General features: G+C 50.8%; 1 protein-coding gene across 1 annotated transcript in view; it reads left to right on the plus strand.

The window, feature by feature from the left end:
- LOC138853444 (cytochrome P450 9e2-like) overlaps positions 1-24,992 on the plus strand; it is a 76,015-nt gene that overhangs the window by 45,595 nt on the left and 5,428 nt on the right. Inside the window, exons 2-4 of the mRNA XM_070090124.1 lie at positions 4,853-5,033; positions 5,266-6,199; positions 13,291-13,509. Coding sequence (XP_069946225.1) covers positions 4,854-5,033; positions 5,266-6,199; positions 13,291-13,509 — 1,333 coding nt within the window. The 5' untranslated portion in view covers position 4,853. The remainder of the gene's footprint in view (positions 1-4,852; positions 5,034-5,265; positions 6,200-13,290; positions 13,510-24,992) is intronic.

The raw sequence follows: 24,992 nt of genomic DNA on the forward strand, positions 1-24,992 counted from the left end.
AAGGGGCATGCAACTTTGACCACCCCAGAAAATGCCGTGCCCATATGACAACAGGAAAATGCAACTTCCCTTCCTGTAAGCTTTTCCATCCTGAAATGTGTCACTCTTCAGTTCGGAAAAGACAGTGCTCTAACTTACAGTGCCAGGCACACCACTTAAAGGGGACTGGAAAACACAGAACGTCCAGACCATGGGAAAACCTGGGTAACCACAGCCACTCCAGAGAGAGGATTTTTAGCTCCAGGAAGGACAAAAAGTTGGCAGGAAATGACAAATAGTACACCAACTCCAGTCATTTCTGGAGTGAATCACAGTCGATAGCCTTCACTCCAAAACAACAGATATTAGTGCCAGAAAAAAAGACCCCTCCATACCATCAATACCACCAGTCTAACGACATTCATCTTTGCAAATATACTGGGTCTAAAGCCAGCAACGAACACCAAAATACCTTTCATCCGTAGACTGCTTACAGAGTCAAATGCAATGTTCGCGGTTTTCACACAGACCCACATAAAGGATCTCTTGGACAATGGAATATGGATTCCGGTTTATAACTTATTCAGATGCGACAGAGTGAAAAGGCAACAGGCAAAGAGGGGGAGGGGGTTAACCTGTGTACCTCAAATGATGTAGTTGAAGTTTTAGCAGTGAAGATCGAGAAGCAAAACCTGGTCATTGTGGTTGTGTACAAGCCTCCAGATGCAATGTCCAAACAATTCCAGGAACAGCTTTCGAAAATTGACCACTTTCTGGAAAATCTTCCGGCTCCTGCTCCCAACATCTTGCTCCTGGGAGATTTCAACCTAAGGCACCTAAAATGGAGGAATATAGCAAATAATGTTGTAGCAGAGATAACACCAGGAGGCAGCTCAGATGAAAACTCACACACACACGAGCTTTTAAATCTCTGTACCAAATTCACCTTAAACATGCAAATAATAGAGCCTACAAGACTGAAGAACACGCTGGACCTCATCTTCACTAACAATGATGATCTGATATGAAATGTCATCATAACAAAAAATTATACTCAGATTATGATATAACAGAGGTCCAGATATGTGTGTGTGGGGGGGGGGATCACCAGGTGGGACCAAGTAAACCAAGTCCCAAGTGATATAAACTGGGAAGATAGACTAAGCAACACGGATCCTAACCTAAGTCTAGAACAAATTAACTCTGTGGCCCTTGAGGTATGCTCAAGGCATATTCTCTTATGGAAAAGGAGGAGATGTAAACTATAACGAGAAAGGCGCTCCTTATACAGGCAAAGGCAAAGAAAAACAGAGCGGCTACAAGAGGCCAATATATCTGCAATATGTAGGGAGACACAGGTCAGAGTAATAGCAAACATCGAACTAAAGCTAAAGGAATCTTACAAAAGTCAAGAAACATGGGAAGAACTAAAAGTCATAAATAAAACTGAAAGGAACCCGAAGAATTTTTTTTTTTTTTTTTTTTTTTTTTTTTTGAAAAATTGTCGGTTTTCAAAGCCATTCATTTTTTCCTATGCCAAATCAAAGTCGGGAACAATATCCAGTATTGGGCCCTTACTTAAACGGGATAGGTCCTACGCAGATGACAAAAAGGAAATGAGTGAGCTACTCAAGTCCCAGTATGACTCGGTTTTTAGCGAGCTGCTAACCAAACTGAGAACAGAACACCTAAATAATTTCTTATGAGAGAGACACAGAATTTGGTAGACACACTATGACACATCTTTCTGATATTATCCTGACTCCAAATGACTTCAAAAAGGCGATAAATGACTTGCCCAAGCACCCTGCCCCAGGCCCAGACTCACGGTACTCCGTGTTCAGTAACAACTACAAGATGACCCTATCATGCGCTTTTAACGTCCTATGGAGAGAGAGCATGTACACTGGGGTCGCCCCGCAGTTACTAAAAACAACAGACATAGCCGCACTCTACAAAGGGGGCAGTAAACCAATAGGTACCCTTCATTTACACAACCCACTGCAGCATGAGTTTAGAGCAGGTCGCTCCTGTCTGTCCCACTGCTGGACCACTATGGGAAGGTCTTGGATGCTCTAGAAGACAAACAGAATGCAGATGTAATATACACAGACTTTGTGAAAGCTTTGTCAAGTGGGACCACGGTGTAATAGCGAACAAAATGCGTGATAAAGGATGTGGCATGCAAAGAGTACGTAACCTTTATTCGGTGCATGTACACACCCTCATTTACAGGCTATCTCCCCCAACCATCGAACCAGGTGGCTGAGAGTTGACGATGGGGCTCCGTCGTTCAACTAGTAACCAGGTTCCAGCCAATAAGAAGATGGTTTTGGCAATCGCAGAGGTTATGTGGGTACCACTCTCCTGTCTGCCCTTGTCATTCCCATTCTAGAGCTGGTTGAAGCACGGTCTGCTCTCTAGTGGCTTCTATTCTGCCTTGCTTACCGTGGAGTGCACTAATACCTATCTCTGTACATAGTGTACATAGTGTACATAATGCTGTTCTAAATTGGTGAAGGATTATATAAGTCAAAAGCTTTCTGCTGTGTTTATTTTGCTCCCTTTACATCCAGGATAACAGGCCATTTGGACTCCTGGGTTGTAATAAAGGAATAACAGGAAAAGTTGGTACATGGATCTATAATTTCCTAACAAGTAGAACACAAAGAGTAGTAGTCAACAGAGTAAAGTCTGAGGCGGCTACGGTGAAAAGCTCTGTTCCACAAGGCACAGTACTCGCTTCCATCTTGTTCCTCATTCTCATATCGGACATAGAGATATAAGCCACAATGCCGTGTCTTCCTTTGCACATGACACCCGAATTTGCATGACAGTGTCCTCCATTGAAGACTGCAAGATTCCAGGCGGACATTAACCAAATCTTTAAATGGGCTGCAGAAAATAGTATGAAGTTCAATGATGAGAAATTTTAAATACTCCGATATGGATAAGTGAGGAAATCAAAACTTCATTAGAATATAAAACAAATTCCAACCACACAATATAGCGAAAAATTTATGTCAAAGACCTGGGAGTGATCATGTCAGAGGATCTCACCTTCAAGGACCATAATATTATAAATCGCATCTGCTTGAAAAATGACAGGATGGATAATGAGAACCTTCAAAACTAGGGATGCCAAGCCCATGATGACACTCTTCAGGTCACTTGTTCTATCTAGGCTGGAATATTGCTGCACACTAACAGCACCTTTCAAGGCAGGTGAAATTGCTGACCTAGAAAATGTGCAGAGAACCTTCACGGCGCGCATAACGGAGATAAAACACCTCAATTAATGGGAGCGCTTGAGGTTCCTTAACCCGTACTCCCTGGAACGCAGGAGGGAGAGATACATGATTATATACACCTGGAAAATCCTAGAGGGATTAATACCAAACTTGCACACGAAAATCACTCACTACAAAAGCAAAAGACTCGGCAGACGATGCAAAATCCCCCAATGAAAAGCATGGGTGCCACTAGCACGATAAGAAACAACACAATAATTGTGAGGGGCTCAAGACTGTTCAACTGCCTCCCAATATACATAAGAGGGATTACCAATAGATCCCTGGCTGTCTTCTAGCAGGCACTGGACAGGCAGCTAAAGTCAGTACCTGACCAGACGGGCTGTGGTTCGCATGTTGGATTGCGTGCAGCCAGCAGTAACAGCTTGGTTGGCGAGGCCCTGATCCACCATGAGGCCTGGTTATAGACCGGGCCGCGGGGGCGTTGACCCTCGGAACTTTCTTCAGGTATACTCTAAGTATGAACACGTCTTCAGGTACACCAGAAATGAAAACAATTAATTGGACGAGAGTAAAAAATGTCGGGCAAAATTGGTTATGACTTCCATTATATACTTCCAAGGTTTCTTCACAGCAGTTGTGGAGCTAATGTAACTTAGGAATTATTATACAGAAATTATACACTTTGTGAATATATCATTATTACAGAACAGAAAAGAAATTTAAATAAAATCATATGCCAATGAATACTTATACACACAATGTAAAATAATCTTTGCAATTATTCCACAAAAACAAACTTGAACATCAAGACAGTCTCAGTCAATGATGCTCAAAAACACAATTAATTCTGGTCCATCCAAGATGTGTACGATTATACCACATTATATTTACTTAGTATAGTCACAATGGGTCACTTATATCCTTATATTCTTTAATTTAAATATATTCATCAATGTATAGGAGAAAATATCATAAAAATCCATTCATTACTTATGAATGGAGCTATTCAAATTTTTATCTTGCTTGAATGAGTGTTAAAATTAAACTAAATATAAACAAACAATTTATATACACCAGCAGTGTGTTATTCTACCTTTATAATAGTTACATAGAGACTGAGTTTGTTGTCTCAGGTGATGAAATCTGTCAGCCTCAGCTGGGAGACTTCAACAGGGCAAGACGGATAAGATAAGATAAGATTTCGTTCGGATTTTTAACCCCGGAGGGTTAGCCACCCAGGATAACCCAAGAAAGTCAGTGCGTCATCGAGGACTGTCTAACTTATTTCCATTGGGGTCCTTAATCTTGTCCCCCAGGATGCGACCCACACCAGTCGACTAACACCCAGGTACCTATTTGCTGCTAGGTGAACAGGACAACAGGTGTAAGGAAACGTGTCGAATGTTTCCACCCGCCGGGAATCGAACCCGGGCCCTCCGTGTGTGAAGCGGGAGCTTTAGCCACCGGGCCACACACACGGAAACGTGGGACAGAGGGGTGAAAGATAAATTAGCAAGATGATTTAATTTATAACATATTCATATAAAAACACTGAGATATTCTGAAATTAGTGACACAATACACTGGAAAATATTAAGTTATTTACGTTTTTATTTCAGGATGGGAATAGAGGTGTGGTTGTTGGTGGCTGGAGTAGTGATGGCAGCTTGGGCATACTCCCGCTGGCGCCACAGCTACTGGTCGTCTCGAGGAGTCTCAACCCCTCCTTATCTTCCATTCCTCGGACATATGCACAAGCTTTTATCGTTATCTCAGACTCGATGGCATTATTTCGACGAGGTTTGTACTTACTACTAAATGATCTTCATCCTAATCCTTGTCAAAGCTTTTGATGCAAGATCCACCATTGCATATTTTGGTAATGCATTCTGTTTCAAATATATATAAAACAATATTTAGGAATTTTAATTATAATTATATCGAAGCACTAAACCCTTAAGGGTCATAGAGTGCTGTTAGGTGCGAGAATGGTGGTTAATACGCTCACATAATGATGAGAACTTGTTTTCAGGTGTATCACAAGTATGGAGGTTCAACATTCAGTGGACTGTATGAGCAGTATCGTCCTGTTCTCATGGTTGGCGATCCTGACCTACTCAGAAACATCTTCGTTAAGGATTTTGATCATTTTGTGGACCGTCGAAAGTTTGTAACTGAAGAAGGAAGCATCTCAAACGAAATGCTGACTAACCTGACAGGAGATAAGTGGAAGATTCTAAGGGGAATCTTGACTCCCACTTTCACGTCTGGCAAGATGCGCTCCATGTTTCCTCTGATGTGTGAGAAGGCCGATGCTCTTGTTTCTTTTTCTCTTAAAGAAGCAGCTAACAAACCTTTTGTTGACATGAAGGTAAACTTTGGAAGGTTTACTATGGACTCGATTGCTTCCTGTGCTTTTGGTATTGAATGTAATTCTTTCAAGAGCGAGGTGTCAGAGTTTTCCAAATATGCTGACATGTTTTTTACTTTTTCCTTTTCAAAGCTCCTAAAATTTACTCTTTTTAACATGTTCCCGACGATCGGTAATGTCCTGAGAATCAAAGTGGAGTCACCAGCAGTAAATTTTTTTGCGAATGTTATAGAAAAGACAATTGCAGCCAGAAATGCAGGACAAAGACGGGGCGATTGTTTGGACTTGCTCTTGGACGCTCGAACTGGTGTTAGCCAATCCATTATTACTGACACATCAACTGTCCCACACAACCAGTCCACCACTACCCAGGGCCAAACTGCCCTGGAGACCATCATTACTGACACATCAACTGTCCCACACAAACAGTCCACCACTACCCAGGGCCAAACTGCCCTGGAGACCATCATTACTGACACATCAACTGTCCCACACAACCAGTCCACCACTACCCAGGACCGTACTGCCCAGGAGACCATCAACCACGACTCTTCTGTCTCTAATGTTAACATTCCTATCAGTCAATCTAAGGAAGGTCAGTGATGATATAATGTCAGTATTTTTTTGGATAATTCCCCAAAATTGAAGTAGTATTAATTGCATTATCATGTAAAGTGTTAAACCCTTGAGAAACCCTAAGATAAACATCAATGATTCCGGTAATCAACGATGACATATTCATTAGCCATTCGATCTAAATTTGTGAATATATTTCTTGGCAACAAGCAAATCGTATAGTATAATCAGACAGTTGAAATATAAATTCAATATTTTCGATCTCATAATTAAGTTGTCATGATCGATTTTCTTGATTTAATTATCGAGGCGTATGACATGGTATATTGTTTAGTTGAGATTCCCAGCCCACCACCCCACCAGCCCACCAGCCCACCAGCACACCACCCCACCAGCACACCAGCACACCAACCCACCAGCCAACCACCCCACCAGCCCACCAGCCCACCACCCCACCACCACCACCACCACCAGCACACCAGCACACCAACCCACCAGCCCACCAGCCAACCACCCCATCAGCCCACCAGCACACCACCCCACCAGCCCACCAGCACACCAACCCACCACCCCACCAACCCACCAACCCACCAACCCACCAGCCCACCAGCCCACCACCCCACCAGCCCACCAGCCCACCAGCCCACCAGCACCACAACCACCCACCAACCCACCAGCCCACCAACCCACCACCCCACCAGCCCACCACCCCACCAGCCCACCAGCACCCCAACCCACCAACCCACCAACCCACCAGCCCACCAGCACACCAACCCACCAACCCACCACCCCACCAGCCCACCAACCCACCAACCCACCAGCCCACCAGCCCACCACCACCCACCAGCCCACCAGCCCACCAGCCCACCCCACCAGCCCACCAGCCCACCAGCCCACCAGCCCACCAGCCCACCAGCCCACCAGCCCACCAGCCCCCACCAGCCCCCACCACCCCCACCAGCCCACCAGCCCACCAGCCCACCAGCCCACCAGCCCACCAGCCCACCAGCCCACCAGCCCACCAGCCCACCAGCCCACCAGCCCACCAGCCCACCACCCACCAGCCCACCACCCCCCCCCACCAGCCCACCAGCCCACCAGCACCACCACCCACCAGCACACCACCACACCACCCCACCAGCCCACCAGCCCACCACCCCACCAACCCACCAGCCCACCACCCACCAGCCCACCAGCCCACCACCACCCCCACCACCCACCAGCCCACCAGCCCACCAGCCCACCAGCCCACCAGCCCACCAGCCCACCAGCCCACCAGCCCACCAGCCCACCACCCACCAGCCCACCAGCCCACCAGCCCACCAGCCCACCAGCCCATCAGCCAACCAGCCCACCAGCCCACAATCCCACCAGCCCACCAGCCCACCAGCCCACCAGCCCACCACCCCACCAGCACACCAGCACACCACCCCACCAGCCCACCAGCCCACCAGCCCACCAGCCCACCAACCCACCACCCACCAGCCCACCAGGCCACCAGCCCACCACCCACCAGGCCACCAGCTCACCACCCACCAGCCCACCACCCACCACCCACCAGCCCACCAGCCCACCAGCCCACAAGCACACCAGCCCACCAGCCCACCAGCTCACCAGCCCACCAGCTCACCAGTCCACCAGCCCACCAGCCCACCAGCCCACCACCCACCAGCCCACCAGCCCACCAGCCCACCAGCCCACCAGCCCACCAGCCCACCACCCACCAGCCCACCAGCCCACCACCCACCAGCCCACCAGCCCACCAGCCCACCACCCACCAGGCCACCAGCCCACCAGCCCACCCCCACCAGCCCACCAGCCCACCAGCCCACCAGCCCACCAGCCCACCAGCCCACCAGCCCACCAACCCACCACCCACCAGCCCACCACCCACCACCCACCAGCCCACCAGCCCACCACCCCACCAGCCCACAAACCCACCAGCCCACCACCCCCACCACCACCCACCAGCCCACCAGCCACAAGCCCACCAGCTCACCACCCACCAGCTTACCAGCCCACCACCCACCAGCCCACCAGGCCACCAGCCCACCACCCACCAGGCCACCAGCTCACCACCCACCAGCCCACCAGCCCACCAGCACACCAACCCACCACCCAACCAACCCACCAACCCACCAGCCCACCAGCCCACCAGCCCACCAGCCCACCAGCCCACCAGCCCACCCAGCCCACCACCCCCACCAGCCCACCAGCCCACCAGCCCACCAAGCCACCAGCCCACCAGCCCACCACCCACCCGCCCACCAGCCCACCACCCCACCCACCCACCAGCCCACCAGCCCACCAGCCCACCACCCACCAGCCCACCAGCCCACCAGCCCACCAACCCACCAGCCCAACCACCCACCAGCCCACCAGCCCAACCCACCAGCCCACCAGCCCACCACCCCACCAGCCCACCAGCCCACCAGCCCACCACCCACCAGCACACCACCCCCAGCCCACCAGCCCACCAGCCCACCAGCCCACCAGCCCACCAGCCCACCAGCCCACTAGCCCACCAGCCTACCAGCTCACAAGCCCACCAGTCCTCCAGCCCACAAGCCCACCAGCCCACCAGCCCACCAGCCCACCAGCCCACAAGCCCACCAACCCACCAGCCCACCCGCCCACCAGCCCACCAGCCCACCAGCCCACCAGCCCACCAACCCACCAGCCCACCACCCACCAGCCCACCAGCCCACCAGCCCACCAGCCCACAAAGCCCACCAGCCCACCAACCCACCACCCACCAGCCCACCACCCACCAGCCCACCAGGCCACCAACCCACCAACCCACCAACCCACCAGCCCACCAGCCCACCAGCCCACCAGCCCACCACCCACCAGCCCACCACCACCACCCACCAGCCCCCACCAAGCCCACCAGCCCACCAGCCCACCAGCCCACCAGCCCACCCCACCACCAGCCCCACAGCCGACCCGCCCACCAGCCCACCAGTCCTCCAGCCCACCACCCACCAGCCCAACCCACCAGCCCACCACCCACCAGCCCACCAGCCCACCAACCCACCAGCCCACCAGCCCACCAGCCCACCAGCCCACCAACCCACCAGCCCACCAACCCACCAGCCCACCACCCACCAGCCCACCACCCACCAGCCCACCAGCCCACCAGCCCACCAGCCCACCAGCCCACCACCCACCAGCCCACCACCCACCAGCCCACCACCCACCAGCCCACCAGCCCACCAGCCCACCACCCACCAGCCCACCACCCACCAGCCCACCACCCACCAGCCCACCAGCCCACCAGCTCACCAACCCACCAGCCCACCAGCCCACCACCCACCAGCCCAGCCCACCAGCCCACCAGCCCACCAGCCCACCAGCCACCAGCCCACCAGCCCACCAGCCCACCAGCCCACCAGCCCACCAGCCCACCACCCACCAGCCCACCACCCACCAGCCCACCAGCTCACCAGCCCACCAATCCACCAACCCACCAGCTCAACACCACCCACCAGCCCACCAGCCCACCACCCACCAGCCCACCAGCCCACCAGCCCACCACCCACCAGCCCACCACCCACCAGCCCACCAGCCCACCAGCCCACCAGCCCACCAGCCCACCAGCCCACCAGCCCACCAGCCCACCAGCCCACCAGCCCACCAGCCCACCACCCCCACCAGCCCACCAACCCACCAGCCCACCAGCCCCCCAGCCCACCCCCCACCAGCCCACCACCCACCAGCCCACCAGCCCACCAGCCCACCACCCACCAGCCCACCAGCCCACCAGCCCACCAGCCCACCAGCCCACCACCCACCAGCCCACCACCCACCAGCCCACCAGCCCACCAGCCCACCAGCCCACCAGCCCACCACCGACCAGCCCACCAAGCCACCAGCCCACCAGCCCACCATCCACCAGCCCACCAGCCCACCAGCCCACCAGCCACCAGCCACCAGCCCACCAGCTCACCAGTTCACCAGCCACAAGCCCACCAGCCCCCCACCCACCAGCCCACCAGCCCACCACCCACCAACCCACCAGCCCACCAGCCCACCAGCCCACCACCCACCAACCCACCAGCCAACAAACCCACCAGCCCACCAGCCCACCACCCACCAGCCCACCACCCACCAGCCCACCAGCCCACCAGCCCACCACCCACCAGCCCACCACCCACCAGCCCACCAACCCACCAGCCCACCAGCCCACTAACCGACCACCCACCAGCCCACCAGCCCACCAGCCCACCAGCCCACCACCCACCAGGCCACCAACCCACCAGCCCACCAGCCCACCAGCCCACCAGCCAACCAACCCACCAACCAACCAGCCCACCAGCCCACCAACCCACCACCCAACCAACCCACCAATCCACAAGCCCACCAACCCACCAGCCCACCAGCCCACCAGCCTACCAACCTACCAGCCAACCAACCCACCAGCCCACTAACCCACCAACCCACCAGCCCACCAGCCCACCAGCCCGCCACCCACCACCCACCAACCCACCAGCCCACCAACCCACAAGGCCACCAGCCCACCAGCACACCAACCCACCAACCCACCAGCCCACAAACCAATCACCACCCACCAGCCCACCACCCACCACCCACCAACCCACCAGCCCACTACCCACCAACCCAGCAACCCACCAGCCCACCAGCCCACCAAGCCACCAGCCCACCAGCCCACCAACCCACCAACCCACCAGCCCACCAGCCCACCAACCCACCAGCCCACTAGCCCACCAACCCACCAGCCCACCAACCCACCAGCCCACCAGCCCACCAACCCACCAGCCCACCAACCCACCAGCCCACCAACCCACCAGCCCACCAACCCACCAGGCCACCAGCCCACCAACCCACCAATCCACCAACCCACCAGCCTACCAACCCACCAGCCCACCAGCCCACCAGCTCACCAACCCACCAGCCCACCAACCCACAAGCTCACCAACCCAACAAGCTACCAGCCCACCAGGCCACCAGCCCACTAACCCACCAGCCCGCTAACCCACCAGCCCACCAACCCACCAGCTCACTAACCCACCAATCCACCAACCCACCAGCTCAACAACCCATCAGTCCACCAGCCCACCAACCCACCAGCCCACCAACCCACCAGCCCACTAACCCACCAGCCCACCAACCCACCAGCCCACTAACCCACCAGCTCACCAACCCACCAGCCCACCAAGCCATCATTCCACCAGCCCAACAACCCACCAGCCCTCCAACTCACCAACCCACCAGCACACTAACCCACCAGCCCACCAACCCACCAGCCCACCAACCTATCAGTCCACCAGCCCACCAACCCACCAGCCCACCAACCCATCAGCCCACCAACCCACCAGCCCACAAACCCATCAGCCCACCAAACCACCAACCCACCAGCCCACCAACCCACCAGCTATCAACCCACCAACCCATCCGCCCACCAACCCACCAGCCCACCAACCCACCAACCCACCAACCCACCAGCCCACCAACCCACCAGCCCTTCAGCCCACCAACCCACCAGCCCACCAACCCACGAGCCCACCAACCCACCAGCCCACCAGCCTACCAGCCTACCAGCCCATCAACCCATCAGCCCACCAACCCACTAGCCCATCAGCCCACCAACCCACCAGACCACTAGGCCACCAACCCACCAACCCACCAGCAAACCAACCCACCAGCCCACTAACCCACCAACCCACCAGCCCACAAACCCACCAGCCCGCCAACCCACCAACCCACCAACCCACCAGCCCACCAGGCCACTAGGCCACCAACACACCAACCCACCAACCAACCAGCCCACTAACCGATCAACCCACCAGCCCACCAACCCAGCACGCCACTAGGCCACCAACCCAACAACCCACCAGCCCACCAGCGCACCAGCCAACCAACCCACCAGCCCACCAGCCTACCAGCCTACCAGCCCATCAACCCACCAGCCCACCAACCCACCAGCCCATCAGCCCACCAACCCACCAGACCACTAGGCCACCAACCCACCAACCCACCAGCAAACCAACCCACCAGCCCACTAACCCACCAACCCACCAGCCCACAAACCCACCAGCCCGCCAACCCACTATCCCACCAACCCACTAACCCACCAGCCCACCAACCCACCAGGCCACTAGGCCACAAGCACACCAACCCACCAACCAACCAGCCCACTAACCGATCAACCCACCAGCCCACCAACCCACCAGCCCACCAACCCACCAGGCCACTAGGCCACCAACCCAACAACCCACCAGCCCACCAGCGCACCAGCCCACCAACCCACCAACCCGCCAACCCACCTGCCCACCAACCCACCAGCCCACTAGCCCACCAACCCACCAACCCATCACCCCACCAACCCACCAACCCATCAGCCCATCAACTCACCAGTGCACCAACCCACCAGCCCACCAGCTCACGAACCCACCAGCCCACCAACCCAATAATCCACTAACCCACCAACCCACCAGCACACCAACCCACCAGCCCACTAACCCACCGGCCCACCAACCCACCAACCCATCACCCCACCAACCCACCAACCCCCCAGCCCAACAACCCACCAACCCATCACCCCACCAACCCACCAACCCATCACCCCACCAACCCACCAGCCCACTAGCCCACCAACCCACCAACCCATCACCCCACCAACCCACCAACCCATCACCCCACCAACCCACCAACCCACCAGCCCATCAACCCACCAACCCATCACCCCACCAACCCACCAACCCATCACCCCACCAACCCACCAACCCATCACCCCACCAACCCACCAGCCCATCAGCCCACCAACCCACCAGCCCATCAGCCCACCAAATATTATAGGTTAATATACAGCAATATTATGTTAGGTTCAAATAGAGAGTTAAAACAATGTTTGGTATTATAATTAAGATAAATTTCAAGTTGAAGTTTGTTAATGACTCGCTTCCACTCTGATACTTTATAGTTTAAATATTACAATTAATTAATATCCTGCTGGAGACACAAAATTTGAATCTGATAAAACATAGCTTAAAACAATTTTATATTTTATTTGTAAAATATACATTAATATACATTATATACATTAATCATCAGCGCTAACAGCATAACTAAATTATCATATCATTACAGTGTTGACCAGCAAGAGTATCGTGGCACAGAGTGTGTTGTTCCTTGTCGCTGGCTACGACACCACGGCGTCTACTCTCGCCTTCTCGTCATTCCTACTGGCCAAGCATCCCATACATCAGCAGCGTCTCCGTGAGGAGATAAAGCAGATTATTCAGGAATATGGTGATATTACCTACCAGGGCATCATGGAAGCCAAATTCCTCGACGCTTGTCTCATGGGTGAGATCCTGCTTCAGGGAGTTGTGGAACATGTGAGGTTTAAACCCATGGTAGCTGAGTCCTGAAACTGACAGGCCAGTGCGTTAACCACTTGGCCAGCTGGCTCTGACAAGATTTATTGTGATCACAGTTTGTCCCATATTAACTTCCCTAATTTGTCTGGACATATACCTAGTTGGATGAATATTACTAGAGCCAGCTGGCCCAGTGGTTAACGCACCGGCCTGTGAGTTTCAGGACTCACTTGCCATGGGTTTAAACCCCATCCGTTCCGTGATTTGTTTAGAATTTGTTATTAACATTTCCTAAGTCTTGCTTTAGTACATAGTTGAAGATGACGGTCAGATGTTAAATGGAAATTGTGTCAGTGACTGCACGTGACTGATGTACAACAGCCATATTTCAACTGTTCAAGATTCCGTCAACAGCCTCCCATTTGACTGTTTAGACAACAGCGCCATGATGTCTATTGTTAAGTGTCAGTAAAGTCTCGTAGCCAGATTGCTAGGCCACTCAGTTCACACACTGAAGTCCGTGGTTTGATCCCGGTACAGGTGCAAACATTATTACGAGTTTCCATAGGACACCTGCTGCACATGTTCAACTGTTAGTAAAATAGGTACCTGGGTGTTGGCCGACTGGTGTGGGTCGCATCCTGGGTGTTGGCCGACTGGTGTGGGTCGCATCCTGGGTGTTGGCCGACTGGTGTGGGTCGCATCCTGGGTGTTGGCCGACTGGTGTGGGTCGCATCCTGGGTGTTGGCCGACTGGTGTGGGTCGCATCCTGGGTGTTGGCCGACTGGTGTGGGTCGCATCCTGGGTGTTGGCCGACTGGTGTGGGTCGCATCCTGGGTGTTGGCCGACTGGTGTGGGTCGCATCCTGGGTGTTGGCCGACTGGTGTGGGTCGCATCCTGGGTGTTGGCCGACTGGTGTGGGTCGCATCCTGGGTGTTGGCCGACTGGTGTGGGTCGCATCCTGGGTGTTGGCCGACTGGTGTGGGTCGCATCCTGGGTGTTGGCCGACTGGTGTGGGTCGCATCCTGGGTGTTGGCCGACTGGTGTGGGTCGCATCCTGGGTGTTGGCCGACTGGTGTGGGTCGCATCCTGGGTGTTGGCCGACTGGTGTGGGTCGCATCCTGGGTGTTGGCCGACTGGTGTGGGTCGCATCCTCGGGACATAACTGACCTAATTTTCCAGAGATACTCTGCATAACAAGTGGCTTTCTATTAAAAAATATGTCAGTGATGTCACCTAGGCCTATATACCTTGTACATGTACTTGTAGAAATAAAGATATTATTATTATTATTATTATTATTATTATTATTATTATTATTATTATCATTATTATTATTATTATTATTATCATTATTATTATTATTATTATTATTATTGTTATTATTATTATTATTATTATTATCATTGTTATTATTATTATTATTATTATTATTATTATTATTATTATTATTATTATTATTATTATCATTATTATTATTATTATTATTATTATTATTATTATTATTATTATTATTATTATTATTATGATTATTATTATTATTATTATTATTATTATTATACAGGTACAATAGAGTATTAGTGACAACAGAATATCTGGTGAAAGTAATTAGCTGCATTTTAGCACCTGAAAATTTAAACCCATGAGTAGTAGCCCAATGGGAAACACAGTTGACAGCAGTCTGGAGTGAGGCTGCTATTAGGCAACAGTCAGCGTCTGCACAAGCTATAGCAAAGTCATCAACATAAAGTGTTGACCAAATATTAGATGAGAGAACAGAGGCCAGATCGTTTACAGCAAGTAGAAAAAAAAGAGTGGTGCTAAGGATACATCCCTGAGGGACACCTTCAGCTTTGGACAAAGTCCGGGGAAAACAAATTATTAACCCGAATACGATAATGTCTTTCAGGTAAGAAGTTTTTAAGGAAAAGCTGCAGATTTCATCGAAGGCATAAGGGATGAGCTTGGGCTAAGATGTCATATCTTCAAGTAGTGCCATATGCCTTTTCAGTATGAAAAAAAAAAAGACTGCGATAACTGAGTGGTTACTAGCATAAGCAATACGAACACAGGTATCTAAGCGGAGTAAGGGGTCAATAGTGGAGAGGCCCTTACGAAATCTAAATTGAATAATGAGGAGATTATTGTGAATCTAAATGCCACACCAAACATCTAATTACTAGACGTTCCATCAACTTGCAAACTGCACTGGTAAGAGGTGTGGGACGATAGTGTGAGGCATCATGGCCCGCGGTATCTGGTTTGCGGAAAGACAAAACAACATCAGTTTTCCACAACCGAGAAAGAACACCTTGCGATCAGATAAGATCGATAAGATGTAGGACTGCGAGGGTCGACGTACATAAATGCTGAAGCATACGAATATGAATGCCATTAGGCCCAGCTGTTAACGATCGGCAAGTGTAAAAGGCAAATCATAAGACTTCCCTGATCGAAGAAAAGTCTAAATGCCGTAACTCTTTGTCAGACTTTGAGGAAAGAAACGAGGTGCATCGATAGAGCCCCTGAGAGATACGGACAAGACGATTTTCAATTTCTGTGGCAACTTCAGGAGGACTTGCAGTGTTCACACCGGCAACCCTAAGAACGGGAGCCGAGTCTGGACAGTACTTTCCACTTACTTTCCGTACTTTTTCTGAACTGCACTCATAGAGAAAGCTCAAGTGATGGTAGAAACACTCCCGCCAACATGTGCGTTTAGCTTCTCGGATGACACGATGGGCAACTGCCCTGGCTCTCTTAAAATCAAGGAGACGCTCTGTGGTTCTGTTATAATAATATCTGCTCCTTGCAGCATCTTCCAGACATACTGCATCAGCATAAGTTAGAGACCATTTCTGAGAGTGACTACTTGAGGTTAGAGGGATTGTGTTCGAGGTTGCGGTTAAAACCGAGGAAAAAATAGTTGCCAACGTGGGCTATGATGAGGTCGAGAGAACCTATGAAAAGTAAGATAGGAAAATGATTTCTCATGTAACTCAGGGATTACTGACCAGATAGAGTGCAGTTGAGGAGCAAACTGAGAGTTCTACGCAGGAGAGAATTTGAGTGCAAGGGTTGAAATAAGTGGGAGTACCCGTATTTAAAACATGAACGTAAAGAGAAGTGAAAACAGCCTTTAACTGATCTCCACGAGAGTTGCAGTGAAAGCCTTTCCAAAGGAAATGATAAGCATTAAAATCTCCAAATAAGATGAGAGGAGGAGGAGGTAAGGAAGAAATCAGAGATGCCACATCCAGAATAGATAATGGTCGAGGAGAAAGATTTTAAGAGCAGACAGCATACCACTTGACCAAGTAGATGTGGGCTGCAGTGTAATGTAGTGAAGTAAGGGAAAGAACTAGTGAATGTAGTATACCATGGTGCACAATAAGTGTACTTATACCATGGTGCACAATAAGTGTACTTATACCATGGTGCACAATAAGTGTACTTATACCATGGTGCACAATAAGTGTACTTATACCATGGTGCACAATAAGTGTACTTATACCATGGTGCACAATAAGTGTACTTATACCATGGTGCACAATAAGTGTACTTATACCATGGTGCACAATAAGTGTACTTATACCATGGTGCACAATAAGTGTACTTATACCATGGTGCACAATAAGTGTACTTATACCATGGTGCACAATAAGTGTACTTATACCATGGTGCACAATAAGTGTACTTATACCATGGTGCACAATAAGTGTACTTATACCATGGTGCACAATAAGTGTACTTATACCATGGTGCACAATAAGTGTACTTTCATTAAAAATCTCATCAAATAAAGGATCCTATGAATGTAATAAAATATAGCCCCAAGCGTAACGGCTTGACAAAGCTCCTGGAGAGCGAAACGTTGCCACATTAAAATGTCACATTAGTTGCACTTGTGTCCTTTTACTTCACATATTGTCGGTAATTCTACCAACATTATTACAAATATAGTCCTAGACGGGATGGAAAACGGTGGGGCACAATTTTGGTTCTTGCATCCAGACACAAACAGGAGAAAACACTTAAACGTTGAAACATGTGAGTGGGAAGATGGAGAAGTGAGGACAGTAAGAGATGAGGCTGAAACCTCAGAGCCCAGGATTATATATTTAAATATATATATATATATATATATATATATATATATATATATATATATATATATATATATATATATATATATATATATATATATATATATATATATATATATATATATATGCAAAACAACCACTCTGGAAGAATAGAGAAATTCCAAGCGCTTTCGTGACTACTCACATTATAGTTCCTTGATAATGTGAGTAGTCACGAAAGCGCTTGGAATTTCTCTATTCTCTCAGAGTGGTTGTTTTGCATATTCTGAAATCACCTGTTTACTGTGAACTTATTGCATATATATATATATATATATATATATATATATATATATATATATATATATATATATATATATATATATATATATATATATATATATATATATATATATATATATATATATATATATATATATACATATATATATATATATATATATATATATATATATATATATATATATATATATATATATATATATATATATATATATATATATATATACACATATATATATATGTCGTGCCGAATAGGCAGAACTTGAGATCTTGGTTTAAATAGCAACGCTCATCATGCCATGTAAGAGAAGCGAAAATTTGTGTATGCAATAATTTCGCCAAAATCATTCTGAACCTAACGAAAAAAGTAAATTTCACTGTGTTTGTTTAATATTAAATTACTGTAAGCAAATTTAAAATATATTTAGTTGGGTTAGGCTAAAATAAATTGCGCTTGTTATAATAAGGTTAGGTAAGTTTTCTAAGATTCTTTTGGTGCAAAATTGTAAATTTTTACATTAACATTAATGAAAAAAATATATCTTTAAACGTATAAGAGAAAATTTTAGAAAGGACTTAATTTTAAATGAGTTCTTGCTAATTGACGAGTTTTACATATTCGGCACGATATATATATATATATATATATATATATATATATATATATATATATATATATATATATGCAAGGAATTCGCAAGAGCAGGCGAAATACACACAAACACTGATGTCTGGCTGAAGGAGACTCGAACCTACGAACCTTGGAACAAGGTACGCAGTGCTTTACCAATCTACCCACTCTGGACAATACCTTGGAGTCCAGCTTGCGCTAGACTTTGATCAGTGTTTGTGTATATTTCGCCTGCTCTTGCATGTCAATGACATGCCTATCAGTGTCAAGTGCAAACTCCTACTGTATGCAGATGACAGTCCCCTGTTAGTGTCAGGTAAAGACCCACAAGATATAGCTAATGTATTAACACTGGAACTGGAGTCCTGCAGCAAATGGTTAGTAGACAACAAACTATCATTACACCTCGGGAAAACTGAAGCCATTCTCTTTGGCACGAAACATAAACTGAGAAGGGTAAATAATTTTAATGTCCAGTGTAATGGGGAACCCATCACTTTGGTTTCATCAGTAAAATATCTGGAAATCCCCTTTGACCCATGCATGTCAGGAGAATTGATAGGGAACAGTGTAGTAAAGAAAGCGAATGCCAGACTGAAGTTCCTGTATAGACAAGCACAGTGTCTACCTACTGAGGCTCGCAGGATCCTGTGTCTAGCCCTTATACAATGCCATATGGATTACGCTTGCTCTTCATGGTACTCTGGCTTGACAAAAAAAAAAAAAAAACTGAAAGATAGACTGCAAATCACCCAGAACAAAATCGTAAGATTCATCCTGGGGCTGGGACCAAGAGAACATGTAGGCCAGGATGAATTACAGCAGTTGGATATGCTGAATGTTGAAGACAGAGTAAAACAACTGAAGCTAAATCATGTTTATAAAATTTCTCACAAACAGTGTCCAGAATATCTTGCTGTCAATTTTGTCAAGGTTGGGAACCAAAGCAATCATAGTACTAGGGGGAGAGAGCACAACTTTGTAGTACCCACAGTCAGTGGCCAGGCTTCAAACACCTTTTATTGTACAGCAATAAAGGAATGGAACAGACTACCAGCACATGTCAAAGCCAGTCATAGCATGAACCAGTTCGAGAAGAGTGCCAAAAGGTGTCTGATGAATGTAGCTACAGAAAGGGAGGGGAATGATTTTCTATTTTTTAGCTAACATACGTGTAAATTTTACCTTATTCCTAGTAATGACCCTCGTATTGTAGATAGTCTTAATGACCCTCGTGTAGTAGATAGTCTTTTTAGTATGATAATAAGATGTTATCTTCATTATAGAATAATAAGAAAATATTATAACCTTTACATTATAATAATAAGGTAAAAGGACCCCAATGGAAATAAGTCACTCTGTCTGATTTTTTTGGGTTATCCCAGGTTCTCTACACATATGCTGCTATGTATGATAATTCTATGTAACTGTATTTGTGTATACCTGAATAAACTTACTTACAGGTGAGAGCAGGTTTAGGTAGGGCGGGACGCATTGTGGCAGGTGTGGTGTGGTCTGCTTCATGATGGCAGCATCAGTTCATATAGTGCATGTCTGGGGCGACAGCTAACGTGCGCCTAGACGCGTGTTCTGTGTTTGGGTGAAACTGCCTGATATGTGCTGTTCAGATGTGTCTGTGAACTGTGGCGAGGTGTGTTAAGTCCTGCATAGAGTTGTCGCTGCCTGCGCCTGTGTGCGTCAAAGGTACGCTGGTGTGATTGAGGGTGGCGTGTGCCACCGGTGTGTATGAATGCATTTTGGCCTGGTGCCGGTGTGATCATGACGCAGTGTTATGTTAAGCTGTGCTATGTTCTGTTATGTTATGTTGTGTTATGTTCTGTTATGTTATGATGCGTAATATTCTATTATGTTATATTAGTGTAATGTTAAGTTTTCCTTGATGCTATGTTTATCATGCAGGTCTCGGCTTCTGTGGACGGGTGAGAGCCCGGCGGGACTTCTAGGTTGTTTATTTGACACACTGTAAGGTGCCATTTGTAATGGCTTGTGCATCCTTGTTATATTTTGGCTAGGAGTAGGTTACTGGGTGGGGTGTGTAGGGGGCGGGTACTTACCACCTGTAGCTGTGGGGGGTGGGGGTGGCATAGTAGTGACATTTTTGTGCAATTTTGGGAATGCGTGAGTGGTCTAAGTGCTTCTCTCTAGTGACGGTAGTAATGTACCGTATCCTCTTTTTCATTCCATATACGGGCGGAATGTGTTTCCTCTTACCGGAAGGTTGTTTATGTTCTGTCAGGAGATGGCTGGGGGAGGGGGCTGGGGGAGGGGGCTGAGGGAGGGGGCTGGGGGAGGGGGCTGGGGGAGGGGGCTGGGGGAGGGGGCTGGGGGAGTGGCGGTCTATGGTTGTCCAGTGGGGGCTGATTTGTTAACATACATCCGACGTGTGCTTACTGTACCATTAACGTTGTACGTCTTATAAACCATGTTGCTTTCAGTGCAGGGTGCAGGGTGCAGGGTGCAGGGTGTAGGGTGCAGGGTGCAGGGTGTAGGGTGCAGGGTGCAGGGTGCAGGGTGCAGGGTGTAGGGTGCAGGGTGCAGGGTGCAGGGTGTAGGGTGCAGGGTGCAGGGTGTAGGGTGCAGGGTGTAGGGTGCAGGGTGTAGGGTGCAGGGTGCAGGGTGCAGGGTGCAGGGTGCAGGGTGCAGGGTGCAGAGTGCACTGTGCAGGGTGCAGGGTGCAGGGTGCAGAGTGCAGGGTGTAGGGTGCAGAGTGCAGGGTGTAGGGTGCAGGGTGCAGAGTGCAGGGTGCAGGGTGCAGGGTGTAGGGTGCAGGGTGCAGGGTGTAGGGTGCAGAGTGCAGGGTGCAGAGTGCAGGGTGTAGGGTGCAGAGTGCAGGGTGTAGGGTGCAGGGTGCAGAGTGCAGGGTGCAGGGTGCAGGGTGTAGGGTGCAGGGTGCAGAGTGCAGGGTGTAGGGTGCAGGGTGCAGCGTGCAGTGTGCAGTGTGCAGGGTGCAGGGTGCAGGGTGCAGGGGTCAGAGTGCAGGGTGCAGGGTGCAGGGTGCAGGGGTCAGAGTGCAGGGTGCAGAGTATAGGGTGCAGGGTGTATAGTGCAGGGTGCAGAGTGCAGGGTGTAGGGTGCAGGGTGCAGGGTGCAGGGTGTAGGGAGCAGGGTGCAGAGTGCAGGGTGCAGGGTGCAGAGTGCAGGGTGCAGGGTGCAGGGTGCAGGGTGCAGAGTGCGGGGTGCAGAGTGCAGGGTGCAGAGTGCAGGGTGCAGGGTGCAGAGTGCTGGGTGCAGAGTGCAGGGTGCAGTGTGCAGGGTGCAGGGTGCAGAGTGCGGGGTGCAGAGTGCAGGGTGCAGAGTGCAGGGTGCAGAGTGCAGGGTGCAGAGTGCAGGGTGCAGAGTGCAGGGTGTAGGGTGCTGGGTGCAGGGTGCAGAGTGCAGGGTGCAGAGTGCAGGGTGCAGAGTGCAGGGTGCAGGGTGCAGAGGGCAGGGTGCAGGGTGCAGAGTGCAGGGTGCAGGGTGCAGAGTACAGGGTGCAGGGTGCAGAGTGCAGGGTGCAGGGTGCAGGGTGCAGGGTGCAGGGTGCAGGTTGTAGGGTGCAGAGTGCAGGGTGCAGAGTGCAAGGTGCAGAGTGCGGGGTGCAGGGTGCAGGGTGCAGGGTGCAGAGTGCAGGGTGCAGGGTGCAGGATGCAGGGTGCAGGGTGCAGAGTGCAGGGTGCAGGGTGCAGGGTGCAGAGTGCAGGGTGCAGGGTGTAGGGTGCAGGGTGCAGGGTGCAGGGTGCAGAGTGCAGAGTGCAGGGTGTAGGGTGCAGAGTGCAAGGTGCAGGGTGCAGAGTGCGGGGTGCAGGGTGCAGGGTGCAGAGTGCAGGGTGTAGGGTGCAGAGTGCAGGGTGCAGGGTGCAGAGTGCAGGGTGTAGGGTGCAGAGTGCAGGGTGCAGGGTGCAGAGTGCAGGGTGTAGAGTGCAGAGTGCAGGGTGCAGGGTGCAGGGTGCAGAGTGCAGGGTGTAGGGTGCAGGGTGCAGAGTGCAGGGTGTAGGGTGCAGAGTGCAGGGTGCAGGGTGCATAGTGTAGGGTGCAGAGTGCAGGGTGCAGGGTGCAGGGTGCAGGGTGCAGGGTGCAGGGTGCAGAGTGCAGGGTGCATGGTGCAGAGTGCAGGGTGTAGGGTGCAGGGTGCAGGGTGCAGAGTGCGGGGTGCAGAGTGCAGGGTGCAGAGTGCAGGGTGCAGGGTGCAGAGTGCGGGGTGCAGAGTGTAGGGTGCAGAGTGCAGGGTGCAGAGTGCAGGGTGCAGAGTGCAGGGTGTAGGGTGCTGGGTGCAGGGTGCAGAGTGCAGGGTGCAGAGTGCAGGGTGCAGAGTGCAGGGTGCAGGGTGCAGAGGGCAGGGTGCAGGGTGCTGAGTGCAGGGTGCAGGGTGCAGGGTGCAGAGTGCAGGGTGCAGGGTGCAGAGTGCAGGGTGCAGGGTGCAGGGTGCAGGGTGCAGGGTGCAGGGTGCAGAGTGCAGGGTGCAGGGTGCAGGGTGCAGAGTGCAGGGTGCAGGGTGCAGGGTGCAGAGTGCAGGGTGCAGGGTGTAGGGTGCAGGATGCAGGGTGCAGGGTGCAGAGTGCAGGGTGTAGGGTGCAGGGTTCAGAGTGCAAGGTGCAGGGTGCAGAGTGCGGGGTGCAGGGTGCAGGGTGCAGAGTGCAGGGTGTAGGGTGCAGAGTGCAGGGTGCAGGGTGCAGAGTGCAGGGTGCAGAGTGCAGGGTGTAGGGTGCAGAGTGCAGGGTGCAGGGTGCAGGGTGCAGAGTGCAGGGTGTAGGGTGCAGGTGTAGACAGCCTGTACTGTCTGCACAGACAGTCCATGCTGTCTGCCAGCTTAGTTCATATTTCGCGGCACTAAGATGCTGCCCTCTGTAGCCAGGCCTCTCGGTGGGCACGCCAGCCTGCCGGCCCTTGCCACGCTCTCACTCACACAGCGGCCTAGCAGTAAGACAGAAGTACTAGTAACTCTCTCTCGTGGGATGGCCTTGCCCGGGCCATGTGCACAAACACACAAGCCTGTGTACCCACGACGACTTAACTATAAAGTAAGAAGCCTCTGAAAGATATATCATTTGAACCCCGCTTGCAGCATCACCAAACAAACTCGTTTTAAATGGTGGAAAGCGGTGGTCGCAGCAGTTGTTTGCCCAGAGAGAGGAAGGAAGAGGTATGAAGTCATCTTCACTTCATCATCCCATACAAGAAGCATCCATCTCTCAACGAGTTATCCTGATGTCGTGTCTGCACTTTTGAGCATCCAGACACAGGTACAAGCAGGATCCAGCCGAAATTTGCCGAAATTCTCCGAGAATTGTAAGTGACCCCACGCTACAGCGTCCCACGCTACAGTGTCCCACGCTGTTTCTCAAGTCACGTGTTCAGCATCACTTGTATGTTGCTGTTGTTGTTCAGCTCAGCACAGCTGTTTCAGCAAGCCAGAGGTGAGTTTCGTGGTGATTTCTGCATCCAGTGTGAGCTTCTCCACGTGTTTGTGGGTGGGGGAGGAGGAGAGGAAGTGGCTGTTCCTCACCTTGCCCATGCTCGCCCTACTCACGCTCACCCGTCTACCATACACTCACCACTATTCACTCCCTCTGCTGTGTTTTCTGCTGTTTTCCGTGTGATTCATTGCCAGAGCTGTGTATCCGAGTGCCCAAGGCCACTCAAAGCTACGTGGATCAGCATATCACGTAGATCAGCAAGCCGCACGGATCGGCATGCCACATAGATCAGCATGCCACGTGGATCTCGATGCCACTTGGGTGTGGGTGATGTCACATGGATCTACAAACCACATGAGTTACCGAGCCAGATGTCCCAGGCCACATGCTGTGGTATGCTGCCTGCATCACATTGACGTCACCGACGATGCTGCTCGACTTCATGACGTCACGATGTCTGCCTGACGTCACCTCGAGATGTCTGCTGACATCACAGTGCTGCTGACGTCACCTCGCGACATCACGCCTGACATCACATGATGTCACATTGAGTGTTTCTAGTAATTATTTCAGTATTGTCGAGAAGATTGAGAGAAGATATATGTCGTGTGTTAATTAATTCCTCACAGTCAGTGTTCTCACATTTTAGTATATGTCTTAGAGTCAGTTTTATGCACAGAAAAGCATCATTTGCTAGTTTAAGCTATGTTGTACCTCATGTACCGCGGGTGTGTAAAGTTTCCGTGTGTCCAGTGAGGTCTGAGCCAGACCTGAGTAGCACCACTGTGCTAAGTCACCCGATGTGACCAGTGCATATGACAGCTGATGTCAAGACAGCCCCGAGTGACCGAGCCCTCTTGTACAGAAAGCTTTTATGCTCGTCGCTCATGATGTTCTGCAGAATCGTACCTGCTACGATTCAAATCGAGATTTGTTTCATTTCACCTCCAGACCTTCAGAGTGCAGTTATATGTAGAGAAACAAGTCTGGGGACGCTTAGACTAACCTCTGCTATAACTCCAACTGCTGAGAGAAT

Source organism: Cherax quadricarinatus, chromosome 30 (genome assembly GCF_038502225.1).
Source record: "Cherax quadricarinatus isolate ZL_2023a chromosome 30, ASM3850222v1, whole genome shotgun sequence".
Lineage (NCBI taxonomy): Eukaryota > Metazoa > Arthropoda > Malacostraca > Decapoda > Parastacidae > Cherax > Cherax quadricarinatus.